Here is a 22,942-nt window from a genome sequence, read left to right on the forward strand (position 1 = left end):
CCCCTGTTCATCATCACATAGAATGACTAAGTTTGGCAAGCTTTTCCCTGGAAACAGCTAGATTGCTGCACAAGGGTTAGAAATTCAGTGCAGCGGCTCTTTGGCGTTGAGCAAAGCTTCGCTATCAGCGGTGCCACCTAAAAATAAGCCCCTTAAAGCCACGCAATATGTCTTGCAGCAGATTTCTGTCATTTCGGCAGGTTTTTCAGCTTGAACCTGCACCCCTACTCATCCCTCCGCCTTGTCCGTGCCAACACTGTGCTTGATAGCAGCTGCAGTTGTGACCTTCGTGGGTTTGGGGCTTTATTTTTGTATCCATGGCTACGGGAGGGTCCGGGTATAAGGATGAGGGTAAGCCCCATCCTCTTCCCGGGCAGTCCCGGTGGGTTACCGGGGCTTCATCTGTTCCTGTCGCGGGGTCGCGCTTTCGCAGCCCTGCTGCGCCGCCCGGCGCCGCTCTGCGCTGCCCTGCGCCGTGCGGCGGCTCGGCCTCGCGGTGTCGCTGCAGACCGCCCTCGGCCCAGCGCCCTTCGTGCCTCGCACCGCCCCCCGGCCGCCGCTGCAGGGTCTCCTGGCGGGCATCCCCGCAACAGCGAAGCAGCAGAGAGGTAGATGACGATGTTTTTTGTCTTGGCCCAAAAGGCGGGTGGACACGCCATAATCCGCCTGGCATCTGCATCGTAATGAAGCGTTGGATAGACCCCGAGTGGAGTGCCCGGCTGCCTAATTATTTCTGAGTTCGTCGCTTGCTGTGTAGTTCTCCTGATAGCTCGGCTGTGCTTTTTGCACACCGCCTGACCCTAATCACACCCTCCCCCCCCCCCCCCCCCCCCCCCCCCCCCCCGGCCCTCCTTCTGCTTCTTTTTCTTTTCATTTTGAAGATAATTCCTGGTTAATTTTGTACAAAACTATTAATGCGGTTTCCCAGTGGTTAAAAGCTATAGGGATGCCAAAAAAGTAAACTTCAGTTTGTCTTGCTACCGCATGTGAAATGGTAGCTGTTGCATTGCCCTCCTGGTCCAAACTGCTAGCAGAACAACCCTTAGCATCTTAATTATCTGTTGAAAACAGAGCCTTAATGTGATGTTAATAAGCACGTCTTTTGCTGTAAAACTAATCAAACTCTTTTCTGAAGGGTTTTCAAAGTTTAAAAGCTCCAGTCTTGCAGTGCTTATTCAAGCAAAATCCTAATAGTCCTGCTCACTAAAATTATATTCAAGCATGAACAAATTTTTATTTGAAGACCTTTTTTTTCTTTTCCTTTTTTCTCCTTTTAATTCATAAATATACATAGTTTATGCTGCCAGTTGTCATGAAAACAGAAGTGATGTTGGCAGATACAAGAATTATATATTTATTTGGATTCAATATAAATAATGGGAAATTTCTATTTTTTTTTTTTTATATATTTCACACATGAAGGCAAGGGCAAAAAAAGTAAACCAAAAAACCCCCAATGTTCATAATTGTGTACTTCATTTACCCAAAGACTATGATTGTATGTGCAAATTAAACTATTTCATGCACATGCTAAATTAGGTCTTTCTGAGTGCAACTACTTAATTTGAATGTACAGATTAAGTTAGCCCAATTAATCACTATGATAGTCCAATTTTACACAATTGTGAATCCACTGATGGCAGTAGGGTTGTTTTGCCACAAATGCTGGAACATGGAGATGGGTCCAACTTGTGCACAAGTGAAGCTCTTGCAAAAAATCATGGACAAACATGGACAAAATGCATTTTATATGTCTGTTATCATCACTTCAGAGGATATGGTGTTTATGGAAACCAGTTATGACTATATGATATTTGATCAATTGCTATTAAGATCCCTTCATTAGAACCATGCTTCTCACATCTGGAGCTTTTGTTTGGGCTAATTAGAGAGATGATCGTGGATTCAACCTGTCTTGAAGTGGGCAGATTAAGGACTTTTGTTCATAATTAGAATTCCTAAATGGAAATCTGGGAAATGCTACTTGGAATATTTATAGTCTCGCACCAGCAAGACTTCTTGTGCACATGCTGCCCGTGAGATAAGTATTGCCTTTCTTATAAAAGTATGGTTTGTTCCACGTCTTCCTTTCAAATCTGTACTAGCATGTGTATTCTCTGTGCAAAAGTAAGGATGAAAGCCATCAAAATTAAAAAGGAGCTCCATAACAGATACTGTGTGTCATGTAGTATACTTTCACTTCTTTGCAGGCGTGCTGTTTGTCAACTAAGCAGTGCCCCTTGTAGCCCTGATACATCCCCATGTGTCCTTATATAACTTCACCTTCCCTTGGCATCGAGGTTGACAACTCTCACTTCCCAGTTCCCATTATGGTCAAGCAGTCCAATGCATACATAGGGCTTTAAGATACCCATTCCTGATGCAAGTATTTGCAAGTGTATTTAAGCTTTTTGTCACTATCTTTTTCCCCCCATCTATTGTTTTATTTTATGTAGGTAATCAAAATCTAGAACTCCTCCATTCTCTGCTGAACTTTAATGCTCTTATTACTACAGACCACTTGGCAAACAGGAACTGGTGTCACTGGGGAACATTTTGCTTCACCACAGACCACATGGCTCCTTTTGTGTGGCTTTTTTGCTGATAGACTTGCTATACTGACAGTCCTGGAGCTAGGAAACATATATGGGAAGGCTTTACATGGAGTCAGATGAATCCTGGGTGTGTTGGGATTTCAGCTGCCTCAAATATTAGTGGCACTCAGTTTGCCTACCTGGTTCCTCATGCTCACTTGTGCATGCAGAAGTTGGTGCTATAGACAGCTGTTTGCTGGTTTATTCCTGTCCCTGGTGAGCAGGTTGTGTGGCAGACAGGCCTGTAAAACCACTACTATGATGGGCTGGACTGCTGCCACCCCGAAATGTGCAGCATGGCACCTTTGCTGTGTGTCTGTGCCCTGGCTCAGTGGGGAGCGGGGCTTTGTGAGCAACCCACCATGCCCACCTCTGCCCGTGCAGTCCACTTTGCTGTGAAGCTCTGTCAAGCAGGTAGCTTAAGGGCTGCCTTTCAGGTTGCTAAGCCAAGCAGCCTGCTCCTTTGGGTAAAGATGCAAGAAGAAAAAGGCAGAGCACGTGTAACCTGTATAGTGCATGTGATTTTTGCATTATTATTTTATTTTTATTTTTTTTTAAAGCAGAGCTGGTTTTGACCTGGTTTCTTTCTTTTTTTTTCACATGGGTGGGAAATATGATGCTGCATTGTAGGACTTTGTTTCTCTAAGGTGACAAGGTAGGGAAGGGGACAGGAAAGCAAAGTTAAAGTGTGGAGAAGAAATATTTCTTCCCCAAAAAATTACTTTTTTTTTGTATGTCAACATTTAAATGTGAATTGTTCTGATCAAATATTTACTGCTGTTGGGAGCTGTGTAGAACATTAATCTTAATTTGTTTTTCTTTTTCTCAAAAGCAGTGATTCCAACATAGCTAGGAGATCTGTGTCTTTAAAAATAAATAATGTAGCAGAACGGCATATTCTTTGGTATAGAAATACTCGCCTGTGGCATCCTCTGCAACTACAAAGCAGTCTCGAGTGAACTTTCTTTCCTTTTTATTAATAATTCCCTAAATCAATGAAGAATTTTTAAAAGTTCCCTTTCACTTTGCTCCTGAACTCCTCACAGCTCTGGCTCTTGCTCACGCTGGCTCGTTCCCCGCCGTGTATTACACATTTGGATAAATCTGTGCGTGTAATTTCAGGAGCATAGGCTGCAGCCACTAATTCAACGTGCAAATACAAAGCGAGCTTTCTCCTTTTTTTGGTGAGCCCAGGGTTTTGATTTTTTTTCCTGAAGGTGGCAGTGAAAGAAAAAAAATAACTCCCTTTGAAGATTTAGGAATTTTATTACAAAACAGATGGACAAGTACTGTATTTTACCCATTTCCCCTTGTGCCCATGAGCGCTGACAATGAAAACTACAGCTCCTATAAAGTGCTGATCAAATTGTGAAAAGGTGGCCTTTCCCAGCAGCCTGGCACACTCTAGCATTACCCCAGCTTATAAATAAACGAATGGGCTGAGCCACTTCGGCTTTTTTTTTTCCTTAGTCCTTACCAAGATAATTGAGGATCATAATGGTGGGAAAGGACTGCAGTCATCATTCGCTGCCTGTCAGGTATCAGTACTCATCTTCATGTCATCCGTCACCATTGAACCACTCTGTCATCTTTCCCCAGCCTTCAGCGCCGCTCCTTCTCATCGTGTTCATTATCTCCGGCTCCGACCAAGCCCCCTCCCCCAGCCCTTGTAAATGCATCTTTGTGCTACTCTCAGTCTTCTGATTATGAATCGATGATCATGTGGTGTAAGAGAGATAGATGGCTTTTAGTTCCATCTTGTCTTCTCTAATTGTAAAATATTAGTTACATTAGACTGTGTCTTTTGATTAATGGAACTTATTTGGAGTGGCCTCTCCCAGCCCTCCCCCTTCCAAAGTCCTCCACTGACTTTTGAGAATTGAGTGATTTCACTTAAAGCAGACAAATAGGCCCTTCAGCAAGGAGATAGCTAAGCTCTAATATTGTGGGCAAAGCAAGCTCACAGAGCCGGAGTTGTGTGTGTGTGTGTGGTTTTTTTTCTAAAGGAAGGCTTCAAATCTGGCCAGACAAATACAGACCATTTATTAACGTGCATACTGCCGTGCTATTTTGCAAATCCAGCAATTCTTATGAAGCTACAAAACAGACATAAGGCTGAATGCCTTCTGAATTAAATTAATCTTAGGAATTAAGAGCATCCTCGCTTTCACTTTGGATGAAACAGGTCAGTCCAGAACTTTGATGTATTAATGCTAGCATGAAGTGTTATCTTAATACTCTCTTTTATACTTACAGGACATATCATCAGCCAAATGTCTCTTCCTTGTACATCTGACACTGTGAGACATTCGTCCTTTAATACAGAATTTATCTTATTTGTCACTATTTACCTAAACATGGTCTGTTGATAAAGTCCTTGCTGTACAAATGGAAAGGCAGTTGACTAAATCCCTTATTACAAATAATCACTGTCTATCTTTCAGTGTAAATTCAAGGACATGTTCACTTTCAAGCTATCAGTTCAATTAGAAAAGGTCTATTCACTGTCGATGTCTATATCTCATGGAAATAGGAAAGCACAGTTAATAAACAAATCAAAGTATTTTAAAAAATAGCACAGTGGATTATGAATTCTGGAGCCCGTGCTGATGGTGACACTGTCAGGACACATGCTATAGAAAAATATATGCAAGCAGTTTTATCTAAATATTTTATCCTACCTTCAGGATTTAAATCTCACCTTTCTGCCACCCTCCTCCTTCCCCCCCCCCCCCCCCCCCCCCCGCCCCTCCCTCAGATCTTTGACATTATTTCAGCAGATACTGCCTATAATATACCTTCCAAAAAATAGATTTGCAAATGTCTAAAATGCTAGTTAAGCCTTATCCAATGTATTTCTTTCTTGTAAGGAATAGGAAATCTGGTTTGGGCTTGTGAATGATTGCATGGAGAATAACAGCTCATTATTTCACAATTCTAGACTATCTAGAAAGGACAGAATATTCTAGAAGAATGACACCTGCCACAGAGCCAAGAAGCAGCAGTGGGGACTCAGGGTCCTATGACTATGCTCACTGTTCTTGATCTTACTGTGATGGCTGGGGAAGTTTCCTATTTCTGAGAGGCTCTCGCTGTGGTGGCCATGTGATAACAGAAAAAAACTCTCACCTTTCTTTGTATAAGAAAGTATCTCCCCAGCCTTTAATGTTATGGAAGAGGCTTGAAAGCAGGAATACAGAAAGCTGGAAAAAGACCAAAAATAAACCCAGAATGTGTGTGTGTGTGTATATATATATATATAAAATATATCTTGAGATATTAATCACGTCTTATAGAATGGATGTAACCTGGGTCTTGATTCTCAGACTGAGAGGGCTCTGTATACAAGGTCAGCCCTGCTTTACTCCATCTACGTGTAGCTTCGGTCCTGTGTTTTTCTGAGATCAGAATTTGGCTCCTGATGAGTATTTCCACGGTGTATTTACCACCCTAGAAGGAGTGATTATATTTAATGGCAGAATTTCAGTTGACTTCTCAATATGTATTGAGTTGACCTTTAAGTTAAACCACAGATTAATTTTTTTTAGTTGTCTCTTTAAGTACCTTTATAGACCTTTCTGTTCTGATTAGTGTAACAGTAGATAGAGAAGAGTTACCTGGGTCAGATTATTTGTTGAAATCAGAGGGATTGCATGGCTTCTCTGGAAGGCAAATATTTTGGCCCCCTCTAACCACTGTATACATCAGTTTTGTTGCAAAATGATTTTGGTTTATACACAGAGGCACCCAAGTGGGTATCTGTTTGCTTGAAAGCTGAGAGCCTGCCATCGATTTCATATAAGTAAACCTTCTCTCTGGAAGACGATGGAAGTCAATGAAGCTTACATGAGATTGAGTGGCTTTCCCATAGGCAGCAGGGCTTGGAGTCAGGCTTCAACATGCTAGGTACTGATGGCATGAGCATTTCCCTCTTTGTTACCTTACATGCTGCCTTTGGCTTCAATTCTGCAGAGAGGTATGGGGACCACTTGTACTCTAAATCATCAAAAAATACCCTGGCACCCTACATGGCTACTGCCCATGGAAGTGTCAACATCTTGGACCTCTACAGTTTATTCAGAATCCTCAGTAGTACCTGATCCACTGTCTACTGACTGCCACAGAAGTGGATTTCAGTTTGGTTTGTTTTAACATCTAATGGATTTGCTGCATATTCCTCTTGTGCCCTTTGCTGGCTGAAAACATTTGTGTTTAGGGACATGGGTAAGAGCTAAAAGCACCCTGCAACTCTTGAGCATTGATGATAGGTCTGTGTGCAACATGTACAGCAGCTAGCCAGGTCTGGGTGACCTGCTGGGATGCTAAAATTGCCCCCTACCAGTTAGTGGCCAGTTGCCTCTCACCAGCCAAGGGCGCTCCAGCTGCCATTTGGGTGGCATTTGGCCAGGGCAGAGCTGTGCCTGCATCTCTGCAGGTGATGGCGTGGTGCCCCCTTGCACACCCAGCATCATTGGGTCCCTCTGTCCCTCTCTCACCAAGAGTGAATACCACATAAAAATAAACACAAAAACAAATACAAAAGGAGCATGGATTCAAAGTGAAACAATGTAATGTGCCAGCTTTTAGCCTCAGGCAAATTTTCATGTCTCTTTTATGAATCTTTGTAAGTAAGAGTTAGACTACAAGGCCCCTGCTTGGAGACAACTTACGCTCATGCATTGTGTAAGCATGTGGGCATTCCCACACAAGTCTGTGGGATGACTTACAGGCTTTACAGCATACATAACCTTCAGCAACTTGCTGAATCAGGGCCTAAATACTGAAATATTCTTTAATAGTGCTGGCTCCACAATGAAACTCTAGAAGGCACATTTACCTCTCAGTGTCTCTCCATAAGACTCATCGATGATAATGGAGTTACATTAGGCACATCTAAAGTTAATTATACAGTTACCTCCCTCTTGGCCCCTGTTTGTCAAAGAGAATATGATAAAAAAAAAAATCCTCTGTCTTCTAACATCTATTTTTATTTGAATTTTGATCTGCCATCTAGACAAAAGAGTAAAGGGCACACTAAGGAGACCATAGGTAGGTGAGTCTGGATATTTGCTAGCTGAGAGCCAGTGTGGGAAATGTTGTATTTAGAAAACCCACAGAAAAAAAATAATCTATGGAAAACAGAGCAAAAGAAATAATTAGGGCAGGTTGTTAATAAATGGTAGCAAAGCTCTTCCTTCTTAAAATGAAATGGGTGGCTTTTAAGGATGCAGGTTTATTCTGGAATACGCGTTTAGAAGCACCAATTGGAAGAAAGAAATGCTAGTGTTCACAAAATCTGTAAGTTATGATGTAGAGATGAGATTGAACAAAACAATAGGTATAGAAATTATGCATTCACTGTGTATTTAAACAAACATAAGTAATCCTTATGTTTGTCTGGCTGGTTGTTTTAACATGATCTCATAGTTAAATGTGATTAATCAAAATCATGTATCTAAAAAGCAGGTCTTTGAATGTCTTGGTTTTGGTATATGTGCATGTTGCTGAGAGATGCCAGGTTTGTCTAGGGATCCAGTGGCTTTGACATACTCCAGTTTACAATACCTGGAGTGTGCTCAGTTGCTAATGTGTTTTGCATGCAAAATCACTGTGCTTCAGCATGACAGCTAAGAAAAATGCCATTTTATTTTTAATTAGGGCAGGATATGATTTGGACAAGAAAAAAAAAAATCTGATTCTTTGTTAGAGATTTGTTCCACAAGAGTCCAGTCAGAAACCCTCTAGTACTTAATAAAGTCAAATTCCTCACTGAGTGTTCCCATGAGCAACCATGGAAGCCAGTGGGAGTTGTGCATGAGTTCCGAGGGCAGCATTTTGCCCTTAGGACTGAATTTCCCAACTGACTATTCTTTTAGACTGTCTTTTGATTAACAATCTGTTTGCAGCAGGCTAGGGCCAGGGAGGCAGCATATACCCCACTGTTTAAATCTGTGGCAAAATATTCTATGGAGAGCTACTTAATAAAAATCAACTTGCTCCAATAGTCATTGAGAAATACCTCAACTGTTAGCAATCAATCGAGTGCTGAGTTGGGGGCGAGAGGGGGGCGTGGGGGGGTGGAAATACAAAAGGACATCAAAGAGGTTCTCATTCTCAGTCTATTGCTCTATTTAAGGGTCCTATAATTCGGTGAGGTTGTGTGCTAAATAATTTGTAAGCCTTCAGAACATCCAGGTTATTGTTTGTGGACAGATGGTGCATCACATTTTATTGCTTATTCCTTCTGTGGTTTCTCATATGCAGGACTGATGTGCACTCTGAAGTCTTTGTTTCCTTGCTAAAATCTCTAATCTAAAACAGGCAATCAAGCACACAGACAGTGCTTCAGAAAGCATAATCATAGTTTTAAAGGGAAAAAAACCCCCCATTTCGGCTGCAGTTAGGAAGCAGATGTGTTCCCTGAAAATGCAAAAGGTTATCAGAAGTATTAAAATAGGAAAATAGATATGGAATTTGGGAGTGCTGGGGAGAGCATGTATTTTATTTCCATACTGCAGGGTAGGTGTGCCTTTTCTTAGGCTACCTGCTATGTATCTGGCTCTCTGTGGAGCTGGTGTAGTGAAAGCCTTTGGAGACTGGCTTTTGCTTCCACCTTTCCCCCTGAGATTGGCAGTCTTTGTCTTTTACAGGCAAGGAGCAGCCGTGTTGTGATCCTGGAACTGCTGCTGCCCCGAAGAGTTAAATCATGTTGATATACAGGAAGGAAATGGAATAGACTAACTCTACTCTTTTCTTCCTACGGATTTTTCTTTTTATTCTGAAGATAGAATTACTGTTTGTAAGCATCTGAAAGTCATTAGTGGCTCTGCAGTCTGTCAGGTGCCGACGCAAAAAACTGCTGAAACTGAACGGGTTCCTGTGCGGAGTGCTGGGAATTTGTCATGTGCTGATGAGCAGTTATAATAATATATGAGCAAATCACAAGCATTCTGCAAATTAATCAAATTTTTTTTCCCCTTCTCCCTTGTCTCTGGGAGAGTGGCTCTGCCGGCAGACGTAGGTGAAGCAGTTTTACTCACAGATGGTAGCTCTGGCATCAGATGGAATTTATATAACAGTAATTCTGATTTCCTGCCAAAGTAGCACTGAAAACACCAGGGAGATTGTACAAGACAAGTCATGTGGTTTTGCTGAGGTTGTTGTGGGAAGTTTAAGGGGGGAAATCTCAAATTTTCCTCTTTGCATTTATTGTTTTAGCCTGAAGGGCCAGAAATTGTACACCATTCTGCCATAGGCGAAATCCAGCACATCTTTTTTTATGAATTGTGCTGAAAGAGTGCTTCCCAGCTGTTGAAACTGCTGGCGGGGAGGGAGCCACATGACTCCTCATCCTTTCCCTTTCCGTACAAGGATTAAAGGAGGGAGGGTTCAAAAGGTTGCTGCACTACATGTCGGAGTGAGGCAGGGTCTCCCTTCCCAGGAAGCGATGCCATGTTCACTTAGGTTATACTCTCTCTGGCATAACAAAATGGGGGAGTGGGGGGAGAGGGAGCTTCGGTAAACACATCAGCCTTTCAGGAGCTTTAGTAAACACATCAGCAAAGGCTCTTCCTCCTCATTAAAATGGGGATTTTTTTGAATGAGGTTACTAGAGTAGATTAAGGTTATTAGTTGCATCTCTGCTGACATTTCCAGCTTGATCAGTAAAAAGCAGAAATGTGTGCGTGTGGGGGGGTTTACCCATTAAAGGTAAGTGCTTGGTGCACTTGTTATACAGCTGCAACCTGTACCAGTTTGATGGCAGGTCCAATCCTGACCTCTTTCAGAGCAGCACAGACCTGTTCTTACCGTGGGCTTGTAGCAAAGATGTGAGAACAGAATCTAGCCCCCTGGCTTTTCAGATTGTGCTTTTAGAAACAAAAGCAGTCTTCCCTGGGAAAATATTACGGTGTTTTTATAATAGCAGTGTATTGAGTAATGCATGGGGCATGGCAAGACTGCTGTGACACTAAAAGAAAAAAATAGAGGCAAGCAGAACGAGAGAACTTTCAGGGGCTGTTTTTAATAAAGAGGTGAATTCTTTCTGCAGTAGGAAAAATGATAAAAAGATGGCGTATCAGCTACATTATGCAACAAAGTAATGCTGCTGTGTTTTTATAATGTAAGGCACTGCCCATTTGTTTTGGTTTACGTGACTGCAGTGAAATAAGTGGATTAGACTGAAACTTTAGCATGCTTCATTGCAGCTGGTTGCAGACATCTGTCATTCCTCAGCCATACATTCTGGATCATGCCAAGAAGAAAAAGCAAAGTCTGACACCTTTCATTTTAGAGAGCCTTTTATAGAAAAGAAAAGGAGAAAGGGAGAAAGCATTTCCTTTGTGACTTAATAAAAAAAGACACTTTTTCTGCAACAGCACCAACAGTACTTTCCAGGGGGAGAGGTCCTGCAAAGTTAATGCACAATTTGTTCTTTGCAGACTTCTAATTTTTACTGTTTAACCTCCTGATTTGTTGAAATGGATGTGATAAAAATGTGTCTTTTTTGATTTATTTTTTTTTTTTACAGCATCATTAGCTATATGCATGCCTATGTAGGAAATGTGTTTGGTGAGATCTGAGTTGTTGTGTGAGCCCATCCCAGGATGTACTGGTGGTGATTCAGTGCAGTGATGGCATGTAATGCTGCAGCGTTGCTGATAATGGCTTGTTCTGTGACCTACACTCACAAAATCCCAGAAAGAGCTAATGGTAATGTTACAGCAGAATCATTAGTGGGGTTGTGAGCTACTCATGGACAATTTGAAATATTACCTACTGGTGAGCACCTGAAGGGTGGTTATAGCCAGGAGGGGGTTGGTCTCTTCTCCCAGGCAACCAGCACCAGAACAAGAGGACACAGTCTCAAGCTGTGCCAGGGGAAGTTTAGGCTTGAGGTGAGGAGAAAGTTCTTCACTGAGAGAGTTGTTAGTCATTGGAATGTGCTGCCCAGGGAGGTGGTGGAGTCACCATCCCTGGGGATTTTCAAGAGGGGATTGGACGTGGCACTTGGTGCCATGGTTTAGTCATGAGGTCTGTGGTGATGGGTTGGACTTGATGATCTTTGAGGTCTCTTCCCGTCTTGGTGATTCTGTGATTTATTTACTTATGGTGTTTTCTTTTTCCTCAGTCTCTTTACTAACATGCTGCTCTAGACAGAGAATCACGAGGTACATGATGAGTTATATTGTGACAAAATGCCATCTAAATTACCCCAATTATGTAACAAAGCAACCACTAAAAATAAAGAAGAGTGTGCTTAGCCTAAATGACATCATACATAGAGAAAACAATTCTAGCTTAGAGTCCCACTTCAGCAAATGTTATAGCATGTGGATAATTCCATCCCTTCCCACTTTCAAGGGACTGAAAGGAAGTCTCCTGATCCTTATGTGGCTGTATGTAGAGGGACAGGTCGTCACATGGTGCAGCCTGCATGGCTGTCGTGTTCAACACCAGTGGAAGATATGACACCTTGAAAAGTGGACAGGAAAAGTTTAGAAAGCTGAGTATGGGATTTTTAAAATTTCATTCCACCCAATAAAATAAATAAGTTCAAGATAGTTGCCTAGAGTGAAAGAGAAAATGCTGCTGTATTTCTGAATTGCTAGGCAGAATAAAAGATACTTGGGAGCAAAATAGCATCACTGGCAAGGCCTTTCCTATTAGCACCTCTGAATTACACAATCTCTCTACTAAAATCCCAGTGCCACCAGTACAGCATTTATTCTGGGAAATTGTAGGTGCATTAAATTCAAATAGAGCTTCATTCCAGAAGTGCTAAATGCTCCCTGAAATAATAAATGTTTACTAAGACAATTAAAAAATATGATGGAACATTAGACAGAAAACTTGTGAATGACCTAGTAGGAAAACTGAGATATTTTGCTCAGGGGGGTTAGAATGGGAATATAATATTATTGATGTGATTAAAACAAGTGAAGGAGTGAATAGACATAACAATTAATTGAAATATGTAAGTAAAGATAAAGGTGGGACTCTATATGTAGCTTTGATAATCAGAAAAACTCAGGGTTAGTTACTATTAAAGAAAAACCTGCCACTTACCTTCAAAATAGATTTCTTTAGCTCCAGTCTACTTGGATACCCAAAGCATAAGAGAAGGGCTGTCAAAGGGCTATAACCCACTTTCTCCCTGTCTCGGGCACCTCTTGCTTCTCGTGAAGAGGGGCCCAGGCTGCAGAGATGAAGGGATGCACTGGCTTTGCCTGCGTGCTTTGGGAGAGCAAGAATTGGTACCAGAGTGGGAGGCATGGCTGAAGATGAACATTTATATTTTTAACAAAATTAGTGTGAGCTTAGAATTACAAAGAGGATTATGAATGAAGGATTTATAAATTGCTGTAACCATTGCCATTAGGTGGCCTGCTCTTTACAACAGGTACCTAGTGCCCTTGGTAAGAAGTCTGTCTTCTACTTATGTGTATAAAGCAAAGTAAATAAATATGAAAAATTAAATGTAATTACATTTCCAAAATCATGGAACTATGATAGTCTGGCATTTCAAGCTCAATCAATGACAGCATTCCCACTAACCTCATTTGGAGCCCGCTGAGGCACTGGGCTCGTAACTCATGTTGTCATGTCAGAACCCAAACTGGTGTGCTGTCGTGCATGGGGCACTGCGCCACGGTGGTCTGAAATATGCAGGTCTTTAGAAAGCAAAGTCTTCAGCTGTTCTTCAGAACAGGTTCACATAATGTTAAATATTTGTTTAGGAAGACCTTTTCAGCTATTCCGCTGATGCTTTCCTTTTTTTTGTATTTTTACTCTAAATCAGAAGTTCCTGTGTGAAAAGCTTGCTCTTCCAAAAAAGAAACAAATTCTGTGCAGGGTGTCTGGAGCTGAGTAATCCTGTTACTTTACCAGCTCTGCAAGAAATAAGAGATGTTTGTTTTCCCAGGAACTGCAGGTCTCTGTTATAGCAGCAGTGACCTCACTAGCCATTTAATAGTTTGCCTGCATTTAGTGTATTGCACAGGGCTAGCAAGTTCCTTGGTCCAAGCTCCGTGCTCCAGGTAACAAAGGTAACAAGAAGAAAATTAGTGATAGTTCCCATGAATTTGTGGCTGATTTGTTTTGTAAGTTAAAAGCCTACATATGAAAAACAGGGGTAGAATTTTCTTCTTCTTTCTCTTCATCATGAAGGCCCCGGTGACTGTTTGCCTCTAAGTCATATTGGCCTACCTTTGGCTGCAATTTACATAGCAAGATTGGTTTGTTGGTAGGGTTTATTTTTGTTGTTTGTTTGTTTGTTTAATTATTTTGCTTTTAAATGAAAATTTAGTGTGGGATAATAAGCAATTGTAAAATGTTGAGATAGGAATTGAACTATTACTTTAAAAATGCAGTCTTTTTTTTAGGGGAAATGTGTGAAATTACTGAATCTTTTAATAATATGTGTTAAAGTGTAGCATCAACCTTTGCTTTTTCCTGTCACTGTTAAATACTTTAGTGTATTAATCAGCAATTTGAAATACCTGTTCAGAAACACCAAGCACTGCATAATATGCTAAATCAAGAGCAGACTCCACCCTTGATTACAGTTCAGAAGAGCTGTGTGGGTATTTGAAGGTTTAATTTGATCCAATGAATGGATATGTGTTTGTTGGGGATTTTTAAAGTAAAAATCTGGGAAGCATATTAGTTACAAATTAGGTCTTTCCATTCTCCAACTCTTCTGCAGCCAGTGATGGTTCAGTCATTTGCCACTCTCCTGCTGCAGGTACTTGTAGACTGAATGTCTCAGAAAGGCACCAGGACCAGGGTGCCATGTGGAAGTTTTGGATTGGTGCTATATACCATCCCTAGAGAGGATTCCTCCCAGATCACTAACCTGCAACAGCAGACTTCATAGATAGATAAATACTACTAGTTTTAGGGCAATATTCCCAGATGTCCTTGATACATTTGCTTAGGATCAGGACGGTGGCTGTGTTTTGCCATGAGCTGGGTCCTTACTCCAAACTTATCCTTCCCTAATTAAGATCTTTCCTGTAACCCTCAGCAAGAGGAAGGCTCTTCCAGTTGGCAGTCCCTGTGTTCAGACCTGAGCTGTCCCTGGAAGTGTCTATTCCCCTCTGTTAGTGCAGAGGAGGAGCGCAGAGGAGGATTTAGTTAACGAGTCTAGTGCTCCTTATTATGAACAATTCCTCTGATTGCTCTTAGGACTATTTTCAGGAGTGAGCCTTAGCTTTGATAGGTGAAAATATTCCCAGGCTTTCCTAAAATCTGGATACTTATGCTTTTTTCTTTCTTTTTTCTTCTACAGTAAATCATGTAAAAAAACCTCAGAGAAGGCTCTTCTTTTTTATGGCTTTTTCCTGGTCAACATGAAATAGAGACTTTTAAAAATGTAATTTCCTTTTCTTTTTCCTTTTTTTTTTTTTTTAATCCAATAAACACATAATCTTCACAGAATATTGTCATTTTCCCAGATGACCATCTTGGTTGGTCCTGGACTTATGTGTAAATGAACATATACTGCTCACTTGTTTTATAAAAACTTTCATTACATATATGAACCTGATTGGATGTACTTTAATCTGTCTGGTATTTGGGGAGTTTCATAAAATGCATATTTTGAGACCAATAAACTGGAATGGCTCAATCAGAGACATTATTGCCTATTGGACAAATTTATTTATTCAGCATTTTCCCATCCATACTGTTATGGTCCAGATCGGAACGGCTGCTTTAGAGCCATTCTGCTCTCCTGGGTCACACGTACAGCACTTGCAATGTTTGCTGTGAATAGTAAATGTATTTATGAAAATTTATACATTAAAGGAAATCTCAGTAGCCAAGATTTAAGTGAAAATAGTTCTCCCTTTTCAAGTGCTTGTTATTGTGCTCTAAGAGCATTACTTTAAAAGGGCAGTGTTCACCTAGATGTTTGGGACCTGGAGACTCTGGTCTGAGAAAGCCATGTGTTCAGCCCACTGCCAGAAAACTGGAGATGTTCAAAAAGTCTTTCTTCCTACATGGAAAGTGCATGGCAGTTGTAACTGCTAGGCAACACATCCTTCATCTAGATAAAGATGATTGCAACTCAAATCCAAGCTTGTGTAGAAAAAAAAGATTTAGAGCAGCTCTTCCTGCGGAGGTTGAGGCTCGCTGAACGTTTGAATGTGGCTTGCTGACTTTGCACTCCAGCAGATGTGTGATTACATGGATCGTTCCACCAGCAGCGTTGTGGGACTGAGCATCTCAGTGGAGGAGGCAGTGGCCGTGCATCCTAAGCCACTGCAGCTGGTCTTGCAGGAGTTGTGGCCAGAGGTGATTCTGGCCATTTGGGATTGCCATGGCAGCCCAGGAGGTGAAGTCCAGGTCTTCAGTGTCCAATATCTCAACTAAAGAGATTTGCCTCCAAGAAATTAAAACCTTTGAGGCTTTTCAAATCTTTCTTAGTGAGGGAATAATTTATTTGTTTTAAAGAGGTAATTGCTATTATTTCCGATGTTCACCGAGAGGACGTTCTTAAACCAGGCAAAAAAAATCTGAAATGAGTTTGCTGTATTGCATTGCAGTAAGTGCTATAGCTGTTGGCTATCTAAGAAAAAACATTCTGTCAGATAATCATGGCCATTTTTGAGTTTTAAGGGAACAAATGTCATATCTAAGAAACACATTTTACTCGGGACTTAATTATAATTTATAGTACATTGCACAGCATTTCTTTTCTGTTCATCATTTTATTGCTCTTCTGCCTTTCCCCTAAATTTATGCGTTAAAAATTGTGTGTCTGTGTGTCCATACGCCTGTATCTGTGTGTATATATGCACACATATGCAATATAATAAAGAGTGGTGTAGTGGGGACAACAGACGGCTTGCGTGTGATGTATTATTGGCATTTTTCTTTCAAATTACCATTTTCTTACTGCTTTGGGAGAAAGCCATGGTTTTGCTGTGATTAGTACACTTTTAACAATCTGGAATAAATTCTCGATCTTATTCATGTGACTAGTCCAATGCCCATTTTTACATTTTAGTGCAAACCCCTACATATGTGCCTGCAATGCCACAAAAATAAGATGTTTCTTTGTGGAAATTTTTATAGAATTTGGATGCAGATCAAATATTTTTAGAAGTGGAGAATTAATGCAGCTTGACCATGTAAATGATTTTTTTTTTTTCCTAATGAAAAAGACTTTAGGATTCATCACTCTTTCTCTCTCTCTCTGTCTTGCTTGCTTGTGTATTCCTTTGTGCTAATCTTAAATAATGGATCCATATCAAAGTTAATAAATTAGTAACTATTAAAAGTGTTTGGATTACAGTAAGTAACCCAATGACACTTCGTTGACATTGACTTTTAAAAGAGTTCCAATAATACATTTTGAGTTTTAAAGTCAAGAGAAAGCTAAACATGCTTTTCAAGTATTTGAATCCTTAACAACTCATGGACAATGGCTGTGTTTAAATCCAAGGGCCCTACTTTAGGCATGTTTTTCTTCATATGGTCCTAAACCCCAGACTTTGAGACCCATGTCCTTTTCAAACCTTGCATTTTCTGACTCGGTTCAGCTGATGCACCATGTTGGGCTGCATCAGTTATGCCATGTTATGAAACCTAACGCGATGTGACTGATGCAGGCTGACATGATGTGTCACAAAGCCACATATCAGATCACAAACTTGAAAGAAAAGAAAACAGAGTGTTGGTTTTTTTTTTTTCCTCAAAGCCTAAATTAATGAAGCAGCATATATTTTTAAAAAGGTGGACTAGTTTCCAACATTGAGGGATTTTTCCAAATGTTGGTCCCACAGAAAAGTTCTCAATTCTGACCGGAGAGTACTTCCTGTCCATACTCCTTGTTTTGTCTAGGGTGCAGTCAAAACTAGAGAAGATGATGAGGCTAGGTTATTGCAACCATTACTGGGTCTGATCCTGGAAGGTCTAAATCACTTTCAGAGGGCTGACTTCAGCACTCACCCTTCCTGGGGACTTCTAAAAATATTGAGTCCAACTACCATTGCTGTCATTTAACTATTTCTTATTATTTTCTACTGATCCATTTCATAGTCCCACAACTTCCATCCAGAGGATTACAAAGTTTCTTCACACATTCACTCACTGATGTCATAGAACATTTCTCCACAACAGAATTATTTCATCTGCAAACTTGCCCTCTCTTGCCCTCTGTCTCCACTTTTTAATCAGAGAAAGACGCACCATAGTTTGCCTTCCTTGTTAGCCCACCTTTACTCTAATTCTTCTTACCCCAAATGCAAAGCATTGCACATTATCTCCTGTGCTATCAGAGAGCTTTTTAATTTTTTAATTTCTTTTTTTTAAGGGCTTTCATATGATTTTATTTGGAAGATTTACAGGGAGTGAAATATATATGAACTATAGCTTGCTAAGAAAGAACCTACCAACCACTGCTAGATAAAACATTATAAATTTATTACCAATTTATCTGGGAAGGGTTATTTCAAGAGCCTGCTGCCCACAACAAGTTTTTGAGCTAAAATTAATGGATAGGATGCCTAAGAGAAATGGGCATTTTCCTTCACCCCTTAGTTACAAGCAAATTGCAGATATTGTTATCTTTGCAAGTGAGAATAATCTCTAGTTTTTGTACTACTTCTGCTGTAAACAACGTACCGCTTGCTTTCCTATGACCCTCACTCTGTATACATATTTATATATTATTCATACAGGATTAAAAATGAATGTGCTCTTTACCACAGTTGTACTGCATAGTGACAATACAAATTAACTTATTGTGTACTTACTTTTCACAAGGCAGTGATGTGAAATTCTGATGGCCTGAAAAAGTAAGTTGTGGGGGAGGCAATGCAGAACTGAATCCTTGTAGGTATGCTTTGTATTGTCTGATTTATTAAAGTGCATTGAATTAATACATTACATTCTCTGTATGGGATTGCATGAGTTTGAACTTGGTGTGATGGTGGCAGAATGAGTTTGCTTTTAGCCTGGCACATGAGGTGATTAGCTCCACTTGTGCTTTGTGGATTCCTTGTTTAGATTTGTTCTTTGTAGGAAGGAATGAGGATGACCATTTACTGATAGCTACTTCTGGGCAAAGTGCTGCTTGGTGAGACCTGACACCACTGGCTAGTGGTACTAATTCTAGCAAAAACTGTGTGGGATATTTGCATGCTACATGATACTAGAGAGATGCAGAGGGGCACATAGTGGCTGAGGGGCACATTGTGCCTGCTTGCTCCTGGAGTCCCATTGCTCTGTCTGTGGTCCCTGCGTGATGTAGTGTGACCAGATATCAGGGACATCATATTATCTATGGTACATCCAGTCACTGGCCATTGCAGGACAAAAAAAGGACCAAATAAACAGGATATCTTTTTGCCTTTTCCAGAGTACCAATAAAGCCAGAGTAAGTAAGGTTAGAGAGCAATTTGTTCTATTTGTCATAATTTAACAGGGTACCTTCTGTCTTTAGCAAGGGAAATAGTTGTTTAAAAAAAGATGATTAAATGAAATACTGGAAATACTGGAAGGTGGTTCTCCCACGTTGGCCAAAACATTTTAGCACTTCCGCAAGCAGAGTACACAATAGGCCCCTTGACTCTGTCTGGTCAGAGGTATTACCCTGGAGGGAGAAACAGGAGATTGAAAGGAGAATCCAGAATGCAGCTGTGGATTCTGATGACTTTATCTGACTCTGACAAATGATGAGGGAGATGTAATGGTTTTCTTAATTTTTTTTCTCCAGATAATTCTAGATTTTATGAAACGGTGAAAATCAGACTTTTGCTGCATCTTCTTCACACCCAAACAGTTCCAAAAGTGCTTCCAGTTTTCAAAACTGTTACATTCAAAATTTTGTTAGAATATTTGTGCTTCTATATTGATTTTAGAACTGACTCTAAGAGGCACTAGGGACACCTTCAATCTCTTTGTTGACTGATTCCTCATATCTTCCAGCTGAATTTTTTCTATAACTGTTCAATACAATTTCTGTAACATTATCTATGCAGGTTTGTTCTACTGCTATGAAATTTTCCACTGAAATTTGACTTTGTAATGATTAGCAGTTTACAGATTTAATATCTTTTCCCTCATGAAGTTGTTGAAGAAAATGTCTTTTTAACTAACCCACACTCCAACCCATGTTTTATGCATGAACATGCATGTTGGGGGTCTTATGTGTGCGTATGTGTAGTCTTCAACTTGTAAAAACAAAGGGTAGAGGAGAGCTTTCTATCCTTGAGAAAGGAAACATACCTGTAGCTCTGGGGTGCAGGGCTTAAGCAACTTTGGACTGGACTCAGCACTTTTTTCCTCTAGGTAACAAGCAGTATGTTTTAGGGCAAGTAATTGAGCAACCCAGAGCAGTAACACTGGTTCAGATGAATTTACTTTGCTAGAGATCCTCATGCCAGTGTGTCAGTAACAGTTTGAAGTTTAAAGTAGCAATTGCCCAAGCTCCCGTCTCTGCTGAGAGGAATACGGTGGCATTCCCACTCCAATATGGGTAGCATTGGACCAGTGCACAAAAAGCATCTGTTAGCTTATCTGCTAAATTCCCACCTAAAATCCCAGCCCCTTCCCACACAGCGGGAAGAATAGTATTCCTCCTCTGCTACGCCAGTGTCTGGTTTATGCCTGCTAGGTAGTACCACGACAACAACGGAAAATGTGCTCTTCAAATGTGGAGATAGGGTATTGTTTTTCACTTATTCTGGCTTTATGTAGATGGTCTGGCACATTTATTTATTCATTTGTTTGAGCAAATTAAAGCAAGCTAAGCACATTTGACCTCAGATGGTCCTGGTTTAAGTTAATTTGAGAAACAAAGCTCATAAAGTTCCAGTAAAACACATCAACAACTTCCCAGCATAGGTTGAAATGTGATTGCTGAAACATAAGCTCCAAAACCAGATACAGCATGAAGATTCAAAGTCACAATAATCTGAAAAATATAGAAGGGTATATTGATAGCCTTACTAGGAAGTGATATCTTTCATTCATGCCTTCATTTTGCAGTCAGTTGCTGTTTCTCCCTCTAAAACTGAGTCTATCAGATTTTGTGCATTAACATTCCTTTTCTAATCTAGCTTGAACATTTTATTTTAAAGCTGGTGATAACCTCAGGCCCTGGTCCAGCAAACACTTATGTGCTTGCGTATCTTTACTCACAGGAGTAATCTCACTGGAGTAAATGTTTGCAGGTTTGAGTACTTGGTTATCTCAATCCATTATTTCTTTCCATTAAAAAGTAATCTGTGAGATTAAAATAAAACATACAATTCTTTACTCAGAAATCCACCCAAAGACAAAGTGTGTTTATTAGACTAAGGGTCTGCACATTGTCATCCTTGAATTGCACTTCAATAAAAAAGATAATTAAGCAGGGTAGAAGAAGACAGTCTCGCACACGATTGCACTTTATTTACAAGAGTTTAGTTTGGATTGCAGGCTGATGAATTTACATCTGGGTCTGAGGAGGGAGACGCAATATCTTCACTTCTGGGGAAAATCAGAAACAGAGAATTTTTAAGAGGCAGTTTTTTTAACGAGGCATCATATGAGTAGCGCAGATCTCTTACTCTTGCTGAAGACATGCAGCGGTATCCTCCACCCAGCAGGAGGGATTTCTGCTTGGGGGGCTCCGGCACATTCAGTTTTGTCAGGCTGTGCAACAGGCAGGTTTGCAGGCGCCACGTACATGGAATAAAAAGCTAACCAGCCTCTTGTCTGTCACACAGGTCACAGGCCTTTCCAGTGCAGATACTGCCCGTACAGTGCCTCTCAGAAGGGAAATCTGAAGACCCATGTTCTCTGTGTCCATCGCATGCCTTTTGACAACAGCCAGTATCCCGACCGCAGGTTCAAGCGCTCCAGAGTTGACTCCGAAGCTTCTGGGAATTTGGAGGAACCTGCAGCTGTCAAACTGGGGAGCTCAGCAGAGCTAACGGAGGAGGGCAGCAAGGCCCAGGAGTGATTCAGCTCGGCGGAGCCGTCTCCGTACTGCAGTAGCCTTTTATACTGGGTTTTGAGATGTGTTTGGGTGAGGATCAGCTAACTGCCTTCCAAATGAAGGAATGGTGTGCAAATTCCCAGAAGGGTACAGGATGATGAAAATGTTCAGATATATGTATATGTACACATACAAACACACACACATCTATAAATATTTACACACACACAGAGGTTCAGTCATACACACACTGCATATATATCTACATGCACACACACACACACACACAAAATACACACATTCCATATGTGTGTGTGTGTGTGTGTTTAAATATATATATTACACATGCAAAATAAATTTCCAGCCCTTGAAAATGGCTGCTAAACAGTTACCTGGCAACAAGTACTTCCAAACAATGTAGGTGGGATAATAAAGTGATTTAAAAATGTTAGGAGGTTGTTAGATATTTTAAAAAGGCAGGGCAATTTCAAACTTTAAAGTGGTCTTTGTCCAAAAATAATACTCTGAACAGAAAAAATGATACCGTCTAAACGATTTAGTGTTGCCTTGAAGATTGAGGGGCTGTATTTTCATTGTTGAAAACACCTTTATAATATGACACCAGCTGCTGTCATTTGCCTAGCATAGTAATGAGATGTGTTGGTAGACTGCCATGGTGCCAGTCTGACTGGAGCTGTCATTGCAGAGAAAATCAATTCAAGTGGTGTTGCAACTGCAGTACAGGAGAAACCTTAGACGGCCCATAAACTAGGGTCAGTGCTGACCTATATTAAAAAGTATTGTGGTATTACATTTGCTTTTCTTTTTCTTTTCTTGGTTTTTTTTTTTAATATACAGCCAAATGAGTCAGTGGGTAGGAAAAAAAAAAACCTGCAACTCATGTGTGATTGCAGATTTGAAATGTAATTCCATTTTTTGTAATAATCTTGCAGTATTGAGGGAAATGCTTTTAGTCTTTCTTTTGTTTTCCCTTGATGAAAAAGTAAGTCGCTATATAAAAGTAGAAGTACGATATATAGAAATATTGTTTAGTGACGCTAGTCAGCCTTATCTGTAGAAGGTTTTGGTGAGAAACAGAATTTTATTACATAGAAGGTTGGTAGGCTTTTTTCTTCTTTTTTTTTTTCTTGTTGCTTTAAAAAAAAATATCCTTTAAATTGTTTTTGGGTTTTGGTTTTTTTTAACACTTGAATGAAGGATTCCCCAGTCACGGTTAATTTTCATGGGTTAGGTTTTGTAGGCGTTGCAGACAGTGCAGAAGTTTCTTCTGGATCAAGCTCTTATGAAGTGGCTTGAACACGAGTCCAAACTTCCTGCTCTTTGTCTCTAATGAAGAAAAGTGTTTTGACTGATATCTCTTTGGTTTTGTAAAACAAATGTGTTCTATATTTTT

The 22,942-nt window shown here is 40.4% G+C and overlaps 1 protein-coding gene across 10 annotated transcripts in view; it reads left to right on the forward strand.

Annotated features, from left to right (window-relative positions):
• ZNF536 (zinc finger protein 536) overlaps positions 1-22,942 on the forward strand; it is a 361,198-nt gene that overhangs the window by 334,533 nt on the left and 3,723 nt on the right. For all 10 annotated transcript variants that reach the window (XM_068150628.1, XM_068150622.1, XM_068150624.1 and 7 more), the window contains one exon: positions 21,317-22,942. This exon is cut by the window's right edge and continues 3,723 nt beyond it. In XM_068150628.1, the coding sequence (XP_068006729.1) occupies positions 21,317-21,552 (236 nt within the window). In that variant the 3' untranslated portion in view covers positions 21,553-22,942. The remainder of the gene's footprint in view (positions 1-21,316) is intronic.

The sequence above is a fragment of the Melanerpes formicivorus genome, unplaced genomic scaffold (assembly GCF_026170545.1).
Source record: "Melanerpes formicivorus ecotype bairdi unplaced genomic scaffold, bMelFor1.0.p_v2 SCAF_20, whole genome shotgun sequence".
Classification (NCBI taxonomy): Eukaryota; Metazoa; Chordata; class Aves; order Piciformes; family Picidae; genus Melanerpes; species Melanerpes formicivorus.